The sequence below is a fragment of the Ipomoea nil genome, unplaced genomic scaffold (genome assembly GCF_001879475.1).
Source record: "Ipomoea nil cultivar Tokyo-kokei standard unplaced genomic scaffold, Asagao_1.1 scaffold2480, whole genome shotgun sequence".
Classification (NCBI taxonomy): Eukaryota; Viridiplantae; Streptophyta; class Magnoliopsida; order Solanales; family Convolvulaceae; genus Ipomoea; species Ipomoea nil.
The window spans coordinates 5,089,968-5,110,150 of NW_017618908.1; the positions used below are offsets into that span (position 1 = coordinate 5,089,968).

The 20,183-nt window shown below is 33.8% G+C and overlaps 1 protein-coding gene across 2 annotated transcripts; it reads right to left on the minus strand.

Annotated features, from left to right (window-relative positions):
- Nucleotides 1-216: 216 nt before the first annotated feature.
- On the minus strand, nucleotides 217-5,174 carry LOC109153336 (inositol-tetrakisphosphate 1-kinase 3-like). 2 transcript variants are annotated; one of them, XM_019301239.1, is made up of 10 exons: nucleotides 4,576-5,174; nucleotides 3,476-3,557; nucleotides 3,012-3,044; nucleotides 2,330-2,450; nucleotides 2,108-2,200; nucleotides 1,877-1,984; nucleotides 1,332-1,508; nucleotides 1,102-1,157; nucleotides 913-997; nucleotides 217-784 (listed from the first exon to the last, which is right to left on the minus strand). In XM_019301239.1, the coding sequence occupies exons 1-10, from the start codon at nucleotides 4,806-4,808 to the stop codon at nucleotides 732-734; spliced, it is 1,041 nt and encodes a 346-aa protein (XP_019156784.1). In that variant the 5' UTR covers nucleotides 4,809-5,174; the 3' UTR covers nucleotides 217-731. The 2 variants fall into 2 exon arrangements, with proteins under 2 accessions (XP_019156784.1, XP_019156783.1); XM_019301238.1 differs by having other exon boundaries at nucleotides 217-802.
- Between the last annotated feature and the right edge of the window lie 15,009 nt (nucleotides 5,175-20,183).

A 20,183-nucleotide genomic window follows, 5' to 3' on the forward strand; every position in this document is an offset into this window, starting at 1 on the left:
TAATAAAAGATCATTTTTTTGGGCAATACGGAGTATATTAAAGGGAAAATTACACTTGTCCCTAAGTCAAATTTGAACTTATATGAAAGTTGTAATTTTTGAACCTAAAAATAAAACTTAGAACCTATTCATAGTTCAAAATTAAAATAAACTATAAACTCACTAGAATGAAATTTAAATAAACTTAAACTAATTTGCAGATTTAACTAGAGAATGTGACATGAAATAAAGAATGTATACTCATTTATTCCACCATGAAAAGGGAATTTGCAGGGTGCTTTAAACCACTTGTACTTTCAGTACAGATGTAAAAGTGAACTTTACATGGCCATCCACCTTCATGAATCCATCTACCAAAACAGCATCCATGAAGACAATAAAAACACCCAACACCCACCCTTCCCAAACCCTGGGAAAAGAATGAATATACTCCAAAACATAAAAAACAAAACCAAAAAAAAAAAAAAAAAAAAAAAAAAAAAAAAGATTTATTGTTCTTTAGAATCGAATTCGAGCGAGGGACCTGCTTCTGTAGGCGCATCCCCTTGGCCAGCAGTACAAGAACGCGATTGCTTGGCAAATTTTCCCAGACCAACTTCTGGAATTTGCGGCAATGTGGATGGTCACTTGTGAAGGCCGTTTAGTGAGATGTGGCGTGGCGTGGCGTTGTTCCATGTTTTTCAAAACTTGAGCTGCCCCCGACTACATGTCGTGGCAGGAATCTCTCGTTTCTACTTGTGCTTCACCAAGCTGAGGAGAAAATCGGTGAATATGTGCTCGTATTCTGGGATTTTCCCATACCCTGCAATTTGCAGGACATGCTTCAAGAACACGGTAAATGTAAAAGAAAGCACTTAAAACGAGAGGTAAGAAGTTATTTGTTTAAACTAAGGTTAAAGAAGCTCTGATTACCTGGAAAATAATTGATATCTATGACATAGTACCGGTCCTTTGTTCCATTTTCTCGAATCATATCCAGGTTGAAGAGCCGAAGACCCTAGAACAAAACGTAAAGAATTCCAGCAAATAAGAGCCCAAAGAAAAGTTTTCCCCATTTATCGAATACTTTGAAAAAAACAACGAAATATGCAGAGCAAATACCAGTCGTCGACGCAGCTCCCTTGCAAGTCTCTCGAGCAAGGGCCGTGGGGGAAGTTCTGTGAAGACAAAATTAACAAACGACTAAAACATGTTATTGCCAGTGATAGATTATAAATTAAAGAGCTCAACTGTAGATTTTAGTTCATTACATTCTCCCGAGAAATTCTAGAACTAAACCAAAAACGTAGATGAAGTGGGACCATCTTCACAGGAAAAGAAGATAAACGCACCAGCAACACACGGGTCTAGATCTGCTTCATCTGCAGAAGCAGCTGCACAAGAAACCCTTGGAAAACGAAAAACACCGTCGTTTTTTGACAGCTCACGTCTACCTACATCGGGTAGCGAGAATCTCCTGACCACCGTAATTGCTTCTCCGACAATATAAACCTTAAACATGACACCACCTACAGATAACAAATTGAAAAACGATAAAATAAAAACTGGGATTCAGTTCGATACTCTACAAGGAAAGCACAAGTTTGAGCAGGTAATAAACTATAACTGCAAACCAGCTTGGTTGGCGTGAGTGGCCGTGCACCCTTGTCCCTTAAGAGAGCTTGGGAGTTCGAACCCTCTCTTGTATGGAAAAACGAATCTGGCCAGCACTTTGCCCCTTAATTGGGCCGGCCCGGTGCAAACGGGGATTAGTCTGAGTATGGTACGGGCTTAAAGGTGCCTCCTACAGTTAGGGTCTACTCAGGACACCTCGTGGTCTAACCCAAAAAAAAAAAAAAAAAAAAAAAAAAAAAAAAAAAAAACTATAACTGCATACCATGGTTGATAAACTCTTGCAGAACAAGCGGTGGTTCAAGTTTCTGAAGGGATAGCTTATCATAGGCTAGCGATAACTCATGTGATTTTGCAACTAACGGCTTCGCGACTGAAAGGCGGAAATCATAGAAAGACAATATGGAATTACAATTTTGCTGCAGAACAACAAAGATAACGCAATGAACAGAAACATAATCAGATTTCGCAAAAAATAACTGACAAATACACTCACCGAGAGGTAATCTCAGCCCCGCTTTGGTCACTGCATCTGGAATGGAGGAAGGATCATACTCAATAACCAACTGCCTAGGAACATCAACTTTACCTGCACAGATGGAAGAACAGATTCAAAAAGTCAACTATACATTCACAATCTTCCAAACTAACGTCTCTAATGGAAAGAGAAGTTGCACATAAGCAATAAACAGAAAAATAGAGAATTTAAAAGGATTACCATATCCATCTGAGAAATTCAAGTCTACAACATCTTGAAGCATGTATTGGCGATCATATACATTCTGTATCGCATCTGGAGGATCTAGGACTGTAACATCTGGATGGGTCTGCCTATATTCCTTCAAAAAAGAAAATAAAAGTTTAGAAGTAAGAACTATTAAAAGTAATCAATAAGCAACAATGACAAGTAATAAAAGGTCCTCGACCACAAAACAAGATTTAAAAAAGGACAGGGTGTTAGGAACCAAAGTTAGCTCTCTCCTCTTAAGCAGATATGTGGGTAGTGATCATAGAAAACATCAGTTAAAGAATCCCAATAAAAAGAGCAAAACAGGAATCCTTTGAAAAATACATTTAAGAAAACCTGTAAATGAGCTAACACATCCATGATGAAGAAAGATCCTCACTTGTGGGAATCATGAGGCTTTGACCTCAATTATCAAGTTATGATTCATGACCAGGAGAGAGCAAGCAGTCCGCAAGTTATGTCAGATGGATAAGTTTCTAAGCAACAACGCATCTACTTGCCCACCAGTCACATCCAATGCAAGTCTAATTCGCATCATACTGTATCCTACATAACTTGTATTCTTTAACCTAACGACCCATAAACTGTCAATTACTATAGACAGGGTACTGCAACAAATATATACAAAAATAAAATTATTTCTGGAACCAACCTCTAGTATACGCTGCCACTTGTTTCCTGTTAACTGCATCAACACATAGATAAATCATTAGGTACATTCACAACTCTTTTCACTTAACATAGCATACAAGAATACCAGAGCAGCCCGCATGGGCAACTCAGTTGGTCACAGGGGTGAAGTTTGGGAACAATGACCCGGGATCGAGTCTCACAGATGCTTATGCAGATCCTTGTGCGCAGTAAGCAAAGGTCTAGCCTCTGTGTTCAGCTGAATTACCATGATTTACATCCTCCCAGATGCTCTATCGGGCCGGAGCGTGTGGGGCCCTTGGGGTTGGGGATTCAACCTTTTGGAAACAACAACGAATACCAGAGCAATATTTCAAGGAATGTACAATAACCGGCTTTTAAATCAGATCCTAAAGAGATGCAACCCAAATAGGCAAATATTCACTAGTAAAGACTAAAAGAGTATAAAATCTTAAATCAACTCACCTTGTGGAGTACAATATCAAAAGGACCCTGATCTGAAAGGGGTCTGCTTTCATCAATAGCAACAAAAAGTATTCCCTTGTTCCTGCATTGTGTTTTAGCACAGTTATTCACTTGATTGTGGAAGAAACACACAAACTTTAGTGTATCAAATCATAATCTCATACAGGCACACGCATTACATTGATAGTGATCTACTACTTGAAAAATGAGTTTCAAAAAATTTAGCCAAAATAACGAAAGTGACAGGTAACGTTCTATATCTTCATATACCAACTATAAATAAATATCTTCATGATTATTGTAATTCCAGCTAACAAATGTCCCTCACATATGCCAGCTGCAGATGTAGTGTCAAATTTGTAAAACATTCAATCTCTCATCCGAAATCTTTTAAAAGTAATCTTCTTAACTCACTTTCAAAAAAAAAAAAAAAAATCTTCTTAACTCTATCAAGAAAACCACTCTCATATTAGAAAGATTTATTACTCGCAACATTAGAAAGATTTATCAGCACAATGATCTATTATTTTCTGTGCCAATCACAAAATAGATTATAACCCCCTAGAATATTCAAAAAAAAAAAAAAATGAAAAGTTGAAGATATATGATGACTCAGCAAAAGCCATACATTAATTTACTATTCATTTTACCTCTTGGTAAAAAACCAATCTCAACTCAAAATGTATTTTGTGCAAAAAACAAGCATCCCTTTCCTCTACAAATAGTAATCAGTAGACTATTGACATAGTAGTAGCAGCAAAAGTTTCAAGAAAATCAAGTACCCTCCAGAATCTGTAAGCCCCACTTATGGTATTTAAGCATTAAAATATAGCCCCCCAAAAAAAGTACAGAAAATTAGTTCTGAAAGAAAGAAAAGCAATTTCTTGGCATTCAAACAAATTCCAGAGTAAAGGAAACATATACTCTAGAGCCTTCACGAAGAAAATTTAAAATCCATAAATTTAAATTTCCACATTAACAAGAAAAAATCCATGCTTAGGCACTTAATACTGGCAATGTTCATACATCATAGACAACTTCAAACTTTAACCAAAAAAAAAAAAAAAAAAAAAAAAAAAAAACAGGAAAAAGAAAAATACCTAGCTAAACTTTCAAGCTTGGGCTGCAAAAAGCTCTTAACTTTCTTAGAAGTAAGAGCATACCCCACCACCACCACCTTCCCCGGCTGCGCCTGCGGAAACCCTCCGCCCACCACCGCATACTTCTTCTGCGCCGCCGCAATCTCCCCCATTTCTTCCCTTCTCTCCCGCTCCTCTTCCACCACCGCCATGGCCACCTCCTCAAACCCAACAATCCCACCTCCCATCTTCATTTCCAAGAAAAAAAAACACCTCACTAGGCAGCCCTTTATATATACACACACGCTACCAAAAATAAAATCCCTAATTCAAATTTTTATTTTAAAAAAGAAGAAAAATCAAATCAATAACTAATTATTTTCGCTCGTATTGTATTCCTCCCGTTCGGAAAAATTTATTTAACCGATTTGAATTCGGATTATCCGGAGATTATTTCCGTCCGCAGAATCTAAGAGAACCCCAAAGTGATCACATACAAATGCGTACCTATATAAACACACATATATATAGAGAGAGAAAGAGAAAGAGTTGTTAATATGAAAGAGAAGAAGAAGAAAGACGAAGAAGAAGAGTGCGAACAAAATGCGTACAGTAAAATTGTTGCTGAAATACAGCGGCTCAATATGGACGGTTACATTGGTTTTATAGTACCCGCGGGTGCATGAATTCATCCTCCAAACCCGACCCGACACCATGTGACGTGGAATATTATCGGATTTCATCACTACAATGCTTCTCAATTTATTTATTAGTCAAAAAAGAAAGAATTTCTTCAAAAGATAAGTAACTTTACATTACTTTTCAATAATAATTAAATCTAAATCATCAATGTGAAAATAAATAATTTAATCTATATTAACACTAGTACTAGTATATGTTTCCAACAAAAAAATAAAACACTAAGTATATAATATATAACATAAGCATTGTCAATTGTTACATTACGTTTCTTATTTTACGGTATGTTGTGAGATATGTACACATACTTTGATATGTATAGGAAAGTTAAAGTATGGTGTCAATAGAAGGAAAGATGATAATCAGAAAAGTAGAGAAAATTTAAAAATAAAAAATAAAAAAAAGTCTAAATATCTTTAAAATTGTCATATCTGCATAATTATAAATGGTAAATTTATGTTTTTATTCGGTTAAAAATATACATGATGGGAAGTCAAAGATTCTTTTCCCCAACATTTCACTTGTATAAAAATTATATGGAAAATTTTCCATCCCTAAGTTATAAAGTAACAGGGCGTTTGGTTGGAGGGGGGAATTATGTGGGAAAGGAATTGTAATTCCATGGGAGTTGAATTACTGGGAATAAAGTGGGAATTTAAATTTCAGTGTTTGGTTGATAGGAATAGAATTACTGGAAATTTCAATTCCAATGTTTGGTATACATGGAAATTGAAAGGGAATAAGTAGTATAAAGTCAAAAATATCCATTATTGTTGTTAAACATTAATTTTAGGTTAAAAAGGGAATAGGTAATTTTGACTCATCACTATCTTTTTTTCCCAGGAATTAAAATACCAGGGGGACATGGGATTTTAATTCCATGAAAATGGAGGAATTGCAATTCCAAATTCCCTCCAACTAAACTACGGAATTTAATGGCCTTTGGAATTAGGTGGGAATTAAGTGGGAAGGGAATTTAAAATCCCTCCAACCAAACGCCCTGTAATTGTTAGATTTGTTCTTACTTATTAGTCGTGCTTACTTTTCATTCTTAAATTATAATTAGTGTTGTAAATTTCGTCATTTTTTCTAATAAAACATTAGGGACGAAATTTACAACGTCAACTATAGCTTATGGACAAGAAGTGAGCATGACCTGTTAGAAAAAATGATAACATTTGAACGATTAATAAGAATCTTATGAATAAGAAGTAAGCACAACTAATAAGTAATAAGAGTCTATTTGGCATAACTTATTTTAAGCTACTAATAAGTTATAAGTTCTGTTTGCTTATGTTCTCAAAATAAGCTCGTAGTTTAAAATAAGAGCTTATTTTGGAACGCTACTTTGGCTATGTTTGACAAACCTAGCTGGAAAGGTAGCTGGAACCTGAAAAACTATAAGCTATGAGCTAAAAACTGGAGAGTTGTTATGCTTGAAAGTGTTTGGTAAATTTAACTTTTTGATAAGCTGATAAATGTAAAAAGAAAAAAAAAGGACATCTTCACTCAAACCCAACATTCACTTGAAATTATCAATGTGAAAAGCTTATTTTGTTATACTTGAAATTTTTTTACAAAATGGCCAATTTGTCCTCTAATAATTTGAAAAATCAAATAAATTTTTAATTGTAACAAAATTTATAAGTAATGGATTGAATCAACCACTTTCAACATAATTAAAGGAAAAAATTGTATAGAGCAACAATTTATGGACTGGGTCTATAATTTATGCATAATTAATGGATTAAAATCGTCATTTTCCCTCAAATTTAAAATCAAAATAATACCCCTCCTAGAGGGGGCTAGAGCTAGGGATATCAATCGGACTAGCTCGCTCGGTTTCAGGCTAGCCTTGTCGGGCTGTTTGACTTATCACTTCAAGTTAGTTATTTTATTATTTTATTTTCGGGTTCAGGTTGGCCCTAATCTTAAACCTCGGGTTGTTGGGCTTATCATGCGAGCAAAATCATATGAACTAAAATTAAAAACTGAGAGTGAGTACTCACATTTAGAGCTGTAAAAACGAACCCAATTCACCGAGTTGAGCCAGTTTAGCTCCTTGATGAGTTATATATTTCTTCGACCCGGTCCAACTAGGCCGTCTCGTTTAACCTCTAAAAGATACCAATTTTAAATATTGTAATTGAAATAGTTCATTTTCTATATATCTTTTCTATATTTAAAATGACTTTATATACTTATAGATTTAGTTTAAAAAATAAATTAATATAGGTATCATTTAAAAGATATAAATTAGATCCTTTTTATGTATAAAATTAATGAATAGTGCCTGTTTAATTTCCTTATTCTTTCTTTCAAAAGGTTGAACCCAACCCTAAAGGCCATTAATTTCCTTATTCTTCTTCCAAAAGGTTGAACCCCAACCCTAAGGGCCCCCCACACCCCAGCCCGACAGAGCATTTGGGAGGATGTAAATCATGGTGACTCAACTGAACATGAACCATAGAGGCTAGACCGGTGCTCACTGCGCACAAGGAGCCCCACTCACTTTGAGAGGTTACTCCCACACTGTCGCTGGTGAGACTCGATCCCTGGTCATTCTTCCAAAGTTTCACCTCTATTCTTATTTGAGCAACATATGCCTACAATACTTGTTTGGAATAGATACAATGGAGTCACATGGAAGATATTAGTTTCCCAAGGAAAGATTTTGTAGGATTCTTATAACCTAGTTGTCCAAGTATGTTACGGCATATAAATTAGAGAATTCCTTTCTGGTTAAGGGTAAGACATGGATGGTTATTGGTTTAGAAATGGGGAGCCATTTTCATTATAATTGATTACAATAATCTTGTGATTATTCCTAATAATCAAAGATGCCATGGTACTCAATTCCCCTGCTTAAGCACACGTTTTCGTGGTACTCACTTCATAGATTTAATCGACTAGATTTATTTACCCAAATAATTTTATTAATGTAGGGAAAATAAATTAGGGAACGTCATAGGATCGAACTCAGTGATTGGGTGTTGACTTTTTAGATTGCAATAGTTAAAGAAAGTATAGAACATATATTGTTTTGTAATAGACTCAATATCATTCGAAAAAAAAAAAAATTATGGGTGTATAGCATTATTCTTTTCAAAATATTAAAAACTATTTTTATATAGGTGTTTAATACTTTCTTTTTTATTTTGGGTGAAAAGAAAAATTCGTAACCACTCTTTGAGGGTTTGCATTGGTCAAACTCCACTCTTATGTAATACGATGAAAATCACATATAAGAGATAAATTGCATTAGAAAAATCTTGTGACATGAGTTTGACCGAAAAGGGGTTAGAAAAAATAGTCTATTTGAAAAAATAGCATAAAATGACATTGTAATTGTCTGTTTTGTTCACTGTTTCAAAAATCCCGACTAGTTCGCCTAATCAACCGATTAGCTATTTTTCTTTCTTTTTTTAAATGGGTTATTTCACTCAAAACGACGTCATTTTGAGCGATATAACCCTAAATTGTTCAAAATCTAGATGTTTTTAGGTTAATATTTAATATTTTAATATAACTATTAAAGTATTAAATAGTTTATAATTATCAAGTTTTAATAAAAAATAAAATACACAAGCCCCTAGGCGCTAGGCGCCCCTGAGCGCCCGAGGAGCGCCTAGCAATTTTTTCAACCATGATTTTGTGGTACAAATATATGTGGTGTCCACCTCTGATTTGCGTCGGGTTAAAGTGGATGCGAGTTCTTCATATTGAGACGAAGAGATCAATGTATTGTACGCTCAAAACGGATAGGGTGAGTGAGAAATTGATTTTCAAAGTAGACTCATTTGAGTTGGAAAATGAAGGTGGAAAGACTTGAAAAAAGCATTTAATTTGTCCCACATTGGAAAAAGATGTGGATTTGCACCACTAAACATACAAGTCCCTTTTAGAGGGAAGTTAAATTATATAGCATAGATGCTCTCTCTCACGTTAGGAGGAGGGTGTGCAAATCAAATCTCAAAATGAGCTCGTAAAGGTTTAACGAAGTAATTTTAATTTTTAAAATTAATTTCTAGAATAAATATTTGTCTGTTGTGAAGGTTACAGGTTTTTTAAACCAATGTTAATGTCATGATTAAATGTTATTGAATTTTAATTTTTAAAATTAATTTTCAGAACAAACATTTGTCTGTTACGAAGGTTACAAGTTTTTAAATCAATGTTAATGTCATGATTAAATGCTATTGAATTCGACCTCTATATACCTTGGATGTGTCAAGAGATTTTACAACACTTCAAATCTATAGCGTTCTTTCTCGAAACCTGCCCATCTTCCTCCTCAAATATATGTATTTATACCAGTGTTCTAGTTCACCAAGCTCATTTGTTTGAGTGCTCAAACATTGAGTCATAGTTCGTTTTATCATGGAGAACATATGCTACAACACTCCTAGCACTAAAGGGAAGTAGCAAATAAAGTTATAAGGAAAGTGTGTTTCACACAACTCGAACTAACCCTTTTCCCTTTCGTTCTTGTGCTTGTTATTTTCCAGGAATAATATTTTCATAGTATTATATCTCAACAGTCTAGTAGATGAGAAGGCTCACATAAGATTTGCTTCCAATTACATTAAGGGTTCAATCCATGCCACGAACATTGGAGTTTGAGTTTGGGATGGACTCCTTGTGTGCAGAAGTAGATAGTTTAGTGTTGAGTTTTAAACCTAAATTTGCTCAATTTACCTGTTCATGAGCTTGAAATCCAATGTATAATGTGAAACTGTGAAATCTAAGTTTTTCCAAAAAAAATAAATAAATAAATGAATAATAAAACTCGTGAGCATTGAGCACTAAGACTTTAATACTTTATTGTCTTTATGTTGCAATGATTTTCAATTTGATGTAATTGAAAACCATCTTGATAATTACTTTGTACTTAATTTCTAATCATCGTGTTAACCTTTTTATATTACTTTTTCCTTAATTACTTAATGAGCTTTCCCTTTAGTTTGATATTTTTATTAGACCAACAAAAAAAAAATAAAATGTTAATGTTTCAATTGTATAAGCACAACTTGAGGGATAAATATTCAATGAGAGTGATATAATTGAAGTCAAATCTTATAGCCTCCTAACAACTACAATACAATTTCAGCATGTATATTAAACATTGAAATTAAAATTTATAGTAATTCTACTCCTACAAACTAAATACTAAAATTTAAATTACCCCTTAGAGCTTTCAAAACTGGCTCAACCTGTCGGGTTGGGCCCCTTTAACCCCTTTTTTGAACGGGTTGACCAGTGTAATTTTCGGCCTGACACGTAACGGATTAACCCATATGAACCTAGCTGGCCCATTTTGACAATTCTATTATCACTTTTTTCTCACATTATTCATATCAAATAGAATTGCAATTCCTTTTTCACTTAATTTTCTCCTCCAACCAAATGCACTATAAAAGGACATGTGAAATTCTTATTGGTTCTCTTATCCCCATTGAAATTCTTATCCCCAACAAAGTCAATGCCATTGCATAAATCTCACCTAAGATGAGCCACTCAATTACTCTTTAATAAAAGTTCTAACGCATCATGCAAATTAAGGGAATTGACTAATACACTTATACCCACTAAATAAAGATCCTATGCATCATGGAATATTGAAATTTTGTCAAAATTTCTACTTAATCTTGATTCACATTTTAATGTTTACCAAAAATAAATCATTATCTCTACATTATTCTTACAAAAATAAATAATCTTTAAAATTATTTATTTTTGTAAGAATAAATAATCTTTAAAAGTATTCGCCAAGCACATTGTGCTTAGATGACATGTAGTGGCTCTCTCATATAGGAGGTCATGAGATCGAGCCTCAGTGGAGGTGGTGTTGACTCTTTGTGCTTAACAGATTGAGAAAAGTATAGATGAACAGATACTACAATGTAATAGAGTTAGTAGTCAAAGAAAACCCATAACACCATTATTTAAAGGTGTGCACCGAGTAAAGTTCGTTTTTCTGTAATAATAGCCCACAAACTACACATCAACACCATAATTTCTTAATTTGTATAGTGGTTGTCATTGTAATCACCGAAGTGTGCAAAGTTTGACTTCATACTAAATAAATATGTACAATACAATTATAGAATCATAAAAGCAACATACTTTTTTGTGTAAAGTAGAATAATGGCTACAATTGATATTCAACCCCCCAAAATCACCGAAAGCTAATAACGCCATGACAATAATGTGATTTTCACGTACGTATCATAAGAACACATTGATGGGTTATTACTTAAAGTTCATTAAGTCTAACCCAATAAAATTAGTGCACAAGTCTAAGAAATCGATCAGCAGTGAAGAATAAAGATTAGTTAAGACCAATATATTATATATGCTGTAGAATAACCCTTACAGTGGTTTTTTTTTTTTTTTTAATTCTTTTTTTAATTTTTTGGGTTTTTGGGTGGTTTTTGTGAAGTGGAAGAGAGATAGCGGAGAAAAAATGTGTGGGTATGTCCTGCAAGTGAAGGTTTTTTGTAAGGTTCGGAAATGAGGAAAAAAGGAGAAACTATGTTAGTCGTGCCCGCTAGGTACCTAAATAGTAACTTTCAAAGTTTTTTTTTTCTCTCCCGGCTCTCCCCTACTTGGCAACAAAATTGAGATTGCTCTTAGGACTTGATTATCTAATTGGGTCATTGCCTTAAATCCCTTAATAGTATTTATCTCATTCTTAGTGTTTGATGGAATTAATTAATGCGGGTGGTCCGAATTAACAAAAACCGATTATTAAGGAATGGATAAATAAAGACAAAATATTGAGCTAGGAAGACCAGATTTGTGTTAATTAATGACTTACGTAATGCGATTACAAGATAGGTTGTGATGTCTTGACAAGACAAATAGGAGAATTTTATATTAATTGGACCCCGTAACCGCTACCGAGAAAAGTGTGGGCGGTTACGCCACTTCTAACCACGTCTATGCGCCCCACCTGGCCTCATGGCCGGGTCTTGACTAGTCCGATCGAGGCCAAGCGCGCTGGGCTCAATCCCGGGGCCTTAGGACCGGTCATGTTCACCTTTTTATGCCTCATCAGGTTGGTTTGCTCTGGACCTGTGTATATGTGTGTGTGTGTGTGAAATTCATATAGTTTGAGGTTTCTTTTTTTTTTTTTTTTTATGAATTGAAAAATCTAGTTCCATCAATATAATATCATGGTCAACCTTCAAACGCATGCAGTGAAACAAATAATTTTTTTTAGCATAAGATGATAGAGACCATAGTTTACTTGTGTTTCGTAGTGGATATATGCTAGCTTAGCTCCAATTCCTTAGCCTATTTGGGCATTCGTCACTTTATTCGGAGCTTGTGGTTTCTGCAAATGATAAAGAATCCCTTTGTTTATTATCCTCAAGAATGTTGTTCCCTCCAGGATTGAATTGAATATTGCTTTTCCTTTTTATTTTATTCAATTCATGTTTTCAATAAGAAAATTATATTGTTCGTTATGTGGGCTTCAAAAAGTCCAAAGAATATTATTTAAGTGTTATTTTTATCGCATTTAGTGGATTATATTATCAACAAAGAGGGAATAAAACAATTCAATTGGACAAAATCCAAGAACAAATACATGAGTTTGATTCCTGCTATCTATCCTTGGATGTTGGATGCATGCAGGCCCTAGATTTCTTCAATGATATGATGCATCAACATCCCACTTTCTAGTATGATGCAATGTGTCTTTAGCAATGGGAAATGGATGTGTAACACTAATGTGCAAATGGGTTGATTTTGGTTATTGCATGTGGTACCAAATACCATTATGATCCTATGGTGACAACTCATCATAATGCACCCTTTGATTGATAGTTGCTTCTTTGAGCTTATGGTAGCTTTCACATTTTTTTTTTTTTTTTATAAATGCTCTTAATTTCTCTTTTAATTATTTGTTGGAGATTGATAAGTATTTTTTAATATATATACCACTACAAGAAAATTCGCGAATCGCAACTGTTGCTTTTAGGGTTTTTGGACCCAGGGAGGTCCAACACAACCGTGGTTACGTTGGTTGATTTACCTTTCAAACAAAAGCTGCTAACAAGGACTATGAACTCGAAGAATGTAGCTATGACTTTCTCTATATTTTGGTGTACTCTTGGAGCGATTTCCACTTGGTCCCCCCTTTTACATCCTCAAAGGGCCCCTTTTAAGTGGGTTACCTTTTGCTAATCCTAAATGCCTACATTGAAGTGTCATAATGTGGCCTTATTACACTTAAAGGCTGTTGGACGGTCGTTACTGAGCCTTCCAACGGCTCGTTTGACCGAGCCTTATTGAGGCTCTTTAAATGCTAACGGCTATTTCGCTGAGCCGACTCCCTGCTCGCGCCGGCCTCCTAGACTCGTCTATAGCTATCTCTGGGCTTCTCTGTTGGGGCCACTCTCTCGTGGGCCCAATCTTCATCCCTTCCTATCTTCTTTTTTCTTCAGGCCCCAGACCCATTGGGTCCGTACCCCATCAGCGACGAAAAGTAAATCTGTCGTCTTTTTCGTCGCTAAATGGACAATAAATTAAATTCGTCGCAAATTTCATCGTGAATAGTTTTGCTACCAAGATTTCGCGAGTTTTATTTTCTCTTTGCTCCAAGAATCACGACGAGAATTCTATCATGAATTTGCAACGAAAACTATTTCGTTGTAATATCCTTCGGTAGATTGCTACAATGGTTATATATAGGGTGGGGGTACGGTGGAGTGAGTGGAGGTAGCTGTCTCCATGCTAGGTGCGTCCCTGACTACATGCCATCTGAGCACAAGGTGCTTGGCAAGTAAAATAATAATTTTATTTTACTATACATAAAAATGTCATTGATAATTATTTATTTATTTATTTATTACTTTAATATTTTTGTAGTATTTTTTTTAAAGCCCTTAGAAAATTAGCACCCATCTTCCCTAGTCCCTACCATCCAACTTCCTCTGTGGTTTCTTCCTTGGGGATTTACACACTGAAATGGACACTCCTTATTTCCTTAAAGCCAAAGGAAAGTTATTTATTTTGTCCTCCACCCCTCACGTACTCCCTAATTCAGGGAATCCTTTTCTCACATGTTTCATTACATTATTTGGATGTTTACTTCTTTTTTTTTTTTTTTTTTAAACGTTCTATTGTTATACTTTTATTTTAAAGATGAAGAACATAAAGTAAATTTTTCATAGGTGTATTAAAATGGTGTCGCTCCTTCCTTATTTGGAACAATATTTAATTCAATACAACAATACATTCGAAACCACAGCAAATATACAAAAATGATTAGGTCATCAAATTAGATAAATTAAGAGTGACGATGCTGAGCTCAAACCATCTTTAATCTTATTGAGTAATGACTTATTGAATAATGCAGGGCAGCGACACTTAACAAGTCAAATCAAACATATATAGTTAATTGGTTAATCTAATGGCACTATACAAGAAGTCAAGTCATATGTCACATGTCTTATGGGTTGCTTGTAAATCTGTACTTCTAGATTGGATTCATAATCCTCCCTAAGATTCTCCTACCCCTCGTTGGGAAGAAAACAACAATAAATTATTCTTAAAAATATTGTGATTTAGACTTTACAATAACAAACCAACTAATAATATTATTTTAACATGTTCGTTTATATATCTTTACAAGTTTGTCTAAATAAAGGCGTGTAGTTCTTGATTAATATGCAACCAAAATAAGCATTTCTTGAATTACAATGGGCTTGTTTGGTTATTGATGGATCCATCAATTTTGACGTTTTGACCTTTGACATTGTTTAGTTAACAGCGGATTGCTCCAAACCGTTGATTTTTGAGACGCTGCAAAATAACAGCGTTTCACTTTGACGTTTTGGGCATATTTGTCCAAAACGCCCTTACTACAATTAATTAATTAATTAATTAATTTTAATTAATTAATTAATTTTTTAAAAAAAATCGATGTTCATTCAAAAGAGAAGCCTCAGGCTTCATTAGCCCATCCGATGTGGGAACCGAATGGGCTAGGAAGTAGAAGGGTGCATTGAGCTCCCTTTTTAATGAGGGAGTTCAACACCCTCTTCATTATTTATTTTCGATGTGGGATCAGTTTTGATCCCACATCACTTTTTTTTTTTTTTTTTTTGATTTTTTTGATTATTATTATTATTATTATTATTATTATTATTACTATTATTATTATTATTATTATTATTATACTTTTTTGGTCATTTTACATGTTAACTGCTAATTTTACCAAATATGTTTTTACAAATCGCTAATACAATCTGCTGGTCAAATTCGCTAACACAACCCGCTATTTGTTATCCGCTACCGTTGATTGTCAAACAAGGCCGATGTCAACGATAGCTATATATTGAAGATGTGGGTGGAGCGATAGTGGTAACAACTTCGACTATTTTTAAAAGTTTGGGTATAACTGAAACACACAAATTTTGATAAAAATGATATATTGTTTTATTAAAATATTTGAATATATTTTGGATAATATTAATATTATCTAATTTAATTTGTTTAATTAGATAATATCAAAAGAGTTTGAACCTATCAAAACTCTTCTTATCCTTCTTCGTCTTTTAAATATTGCCTACCGAACCATTGAACTAAGTCGTGCGGGCAAAAAAAATAGGAGCTCTCATTCATCCTAGAAATCGTCATGGGAACATCTTGGAAACATATTGGAAAGCTTTGAAACTTATTTAGAGATCACCATGATCTAAAAATAAAATACTTCTAAAATCTCATCGTCCATGAAGATCATGCCTAGCATATTGATCCATCCCTTGAAGATCAAGTCAATTTGAGTTTGGGGGCCCTTCAACGAAGATCAAGCTCAACATATAAGTCTTTCTTTGAAGATCAAGTCATTTGAGTTCCGGAGGCGGCCCTTTAGTGGAGTGTTCAAGACATCAATTGAAGAATCGGAGGACCCTTCAAAGATATTGTACTCGCATCACATCGCATTGATATTCATTGTATCCAGTTTAGAGTTTAATATATAAAAACTTTGAATTTTTTGTGTCACAAATTTACACGCTCAGTAGAATAGCTCTGCATCTCATCTCTTCATGGGCACATATATTTCAACCAATGATGAGGGCAACCCCTTTATGAAATTTGAAACGAAAGGAAGCTAAAAGGTACTCCTCGACACGAGTCGAAATGACCTCATATCTCTCAAGACTCCTTGGCACGAGTTGAAATTGCCCCATATCTTTCAAGGCTTCTTGGCACACGTTGAAACGACCTCATATCTCTCAAGGCTCCTTGGCACACGTTGAAACGACCTCATATTTCTCAAGGCTCCTTGGCACGAGTTAAAAGGCCTCATATTCTTCAAAATACTCTTTGGCGCAAGTTGAAACGACTTTATATCTTTACCTATAGTGTCGGGACTTCATTGCACTACATACTTTCAAGTAAGTCTCGAGGGGGCAGTAATTGAAATTTTGATAAAAATAATAATAATTATTTTTTAAATAATTGAATATATTTTGGGTAGGTGACTTGGAGTAACGTGCTATTATAATAAGTTAAATATGGTGAGTGCACCATTTTTTCAAGTGTAAAGATTTAATTAGACTTTTTTTAGTTCAATGGTCTAATTACACTTTGATATAGAGTTGGATTGTTTATTTGGTCTGTATCCTTTTTTTTTTGAAGAAGAAGAAGAATTAAAAGAGTTAAAAACCTCTGCCCCCTTGCCACTAGTCATTTTAGACCTATAAGTTCACAATTAATAGTCTAAACTCTTTATGAGATAATGGTGATAGTGAGATTGAAGCGGTGATGATAAAATCAAAGTGGTTAAGGATGAAGAATCTTGAAAGAGAAATTGGTGCCAACTTCTCCATCGCTGGAAAGTTTTTATTTAAAAAAAAAAATCTAAATAGGATTCCACGTAAGATGTCATGTAAATAAAATTGACTAATTACTCTTTAGTAACTTGTTAAATTAATAAATTGTAAAATCTTAACAAGTTTAAAGGTCTAATTGAAAATTGTTTAAGTACAAATGTCTAATTGTACATATAGTTAGATGCCCGATTCGACCGGAGCGTTATGCTATGCAACCGTGTGCACCATGCATGGTGCACACGTTTGCAAAAACAACGTCGTTTTGACGCCCAACTTAAAAAAAAATTAAAAAAAATCATAATTGCATAACTACACATCCATAACTTCATAACTATACATCCAGAATTACATAACTATACATCCATAACTTCATATCTATAAATCCAGAATTGCATAACTACATATCCATAACTTTATAACTATACATCCAGAATTGCATAACTACACATCCATAACTTCATTAACTATAAATCCAGAATGACATAACTACACATCCATAACTTCATAACTATACATTCAGAATTGCATAACTACACATCCATAACTTCATAACTATAAATCCAGAATTGCATAACCACACATCCATAACTTCATAACTATACATTCAGAATTGCATCCATAACTTCATAACTATACATTCAGAATCGCATGCATAACTACACATGCATCTATAACTTCATAACTATACATTCAGAATCGCATGCATGATTACACATCCATAACTTCATAACTATAATTCCAGAATTGCATAACTACACATCTATAATTTCATAACTATAAATCCAGAATGTGAAATTATAAAATTATGAACATATGTTTTACGTAACTAACGGCATCGAAAATGATTTTTTTTATTTAAGTAAAACGACGCTGTTTTTGCATCCGTGTACACCATGCATGGTGCACACGGATGCACAGCATAATTTGCCGATTCGACCCTTATTAGAAAAAATAAAATTAAAATTAAAATATTAGATTTTTTATAGCTTCATAGCAATCATTATTGCGTGGACCATGATCCACACAAGTTGTGTGAACCATATTTTATCTATTATAAAATAATGTACATTCAGTACAAAAATAATGTACATTCAGTACAAAGATAATATATATTGTATACAGGGGATATATATTATTTTTGTTCCGAGTGTACATTATATTGTATAATGTATATTCAGTACAAAAATAATGTATATTTAATATATTAAAAATGTACTTTTTGTTATGATCCACATAACATTGTGTGAACCATGGTCCATACAATAATTTGCCAGCTTCATAGTTCATAGTAAAGTGGGCAAGAAAAGTTAGGAGGGCCCAACTCTTTTAGGAGTCTCTATGTCTGGGCCTAGCCTTAGCCCCTTTCAACGGCAAATTATGTTGTAGAACCGCAAATTATGCCCTGGAAACGTGTTCATCATGAATGGTGAACACGGATCTAAACGGTGCCGTTTTTACATTAAAAAAAAAAATTACGAATGCGATGTTAACGGCGTGCGTTTAGTCAGATTATGAATTTTCTGTTATGAGATTATGAATGTACTGTAAATACATAATCTCATAACAGAAAATTCATAATCGCATAAAAGAAAAATATTTATTAAATTATGAATTTTCTGTTATGAGATTATGAATTTAATGTAAATTCATAATCTCATAACAGAAAATTCATAATCCCATAACAGAAAGTTCATAATCTCATAACAGAAAATTCATAATTTATGAATGTAGAAAAAGCATGCGCTACAGAGGAGCAGTCATGGTTTCGGACGGGAATGTGTAGGCACGGGTCCAAAGTGAATGTGCAGGCATGGATTCATAATTTATGAATGTCCGAAATCATTGTTCACCTCAAATTAAAGTGAAACCGCGAAATGTGAAAATGAAGAAAAAAAGTCACACGATTAATCAAGAAAAAAAAAATAAATAACGGTGCACTAACACTGTTGAAACTGTGTTCACCATGGATGATGAACACGGTTCCATCGCATAACGATTGAAAACACTCTATGGTAAATAGACTAAAGAGACAGAACGTCCCTTCTAAAAGGAGAAAGGTGAAAAACACATAAAACCAAAAGAAAATTGAGGATATTTACCCGTAAAGATCGTTTAGGGTAATTATGACCGGGAATAATCAATAACCACATATTACGTGATGCGAATATCAGTGTGATATATAAAAATGTTAAATATCATTCATTTTTAAGAGTGTTTTTTTTTTTTTTTTAACGAAATTTAAGAATATTTTGCTTGAATTTCATAAGTTTGTATAGGAATTTTTCAATTAAATTCAATATAAAAATTCTTCAAATTAAAAACACGGTTGATTTAAGGCGTGTAATATTTTTACACTTTTCTTAAAATCGATTCGTTTCCTTCTAAGGGTCCTATGAGCATTTCAATTTTCCAAGATACAATGAATTATAATAATATGTTCAAGCACTCAAATATACTACTTAGTGAACTAGAACAAACGTTACTTACAAAAGCGCTTCAAAGCTCAAATTTTCCCAACGACTCAATGGGTATACTTTTATGGTGTGTTTGGAAACTCGGAAAATGCTTTATGGAAATCAAATGATTTTTGGAAATCATTTTCGGGGTTTCCTGTGTTTGAAAGAGTCTGGAAAATTGAAGTCAACGGAAATCATTTTCCGGTCAAAGGGAAAATAATGTTGTTTTTAGGGGAAATGATTTGGCGGAAGTCATTTTCCACAAACCACAGCTACATCAACGAGCACAACCTTGCTCTGGTTTTCGGCAGAGACCAATACTCTGATTTTCGCAGGAAACCGGATTTTTTTTTAAATTTGTTAATAAATAACATAATTTTTAATATTAAATAAAACAATTAAAATGTTTAATTATACAATTCTACTCATTTTCCAGAAAATGAACCAAACACATCAAGACAGTTTTCTAGAATGCATGCAACCAAACACTTAAAATGAAAATATTTTATGAAAAATAACTCATTTTTCAGAAGTCATTTTCTTGATTTCCAAACACACCCTTAGAATCAAGTTCTCATTTTCTGATTTGAATGTATAATAATATATCAAATTAAATCTCTTACTT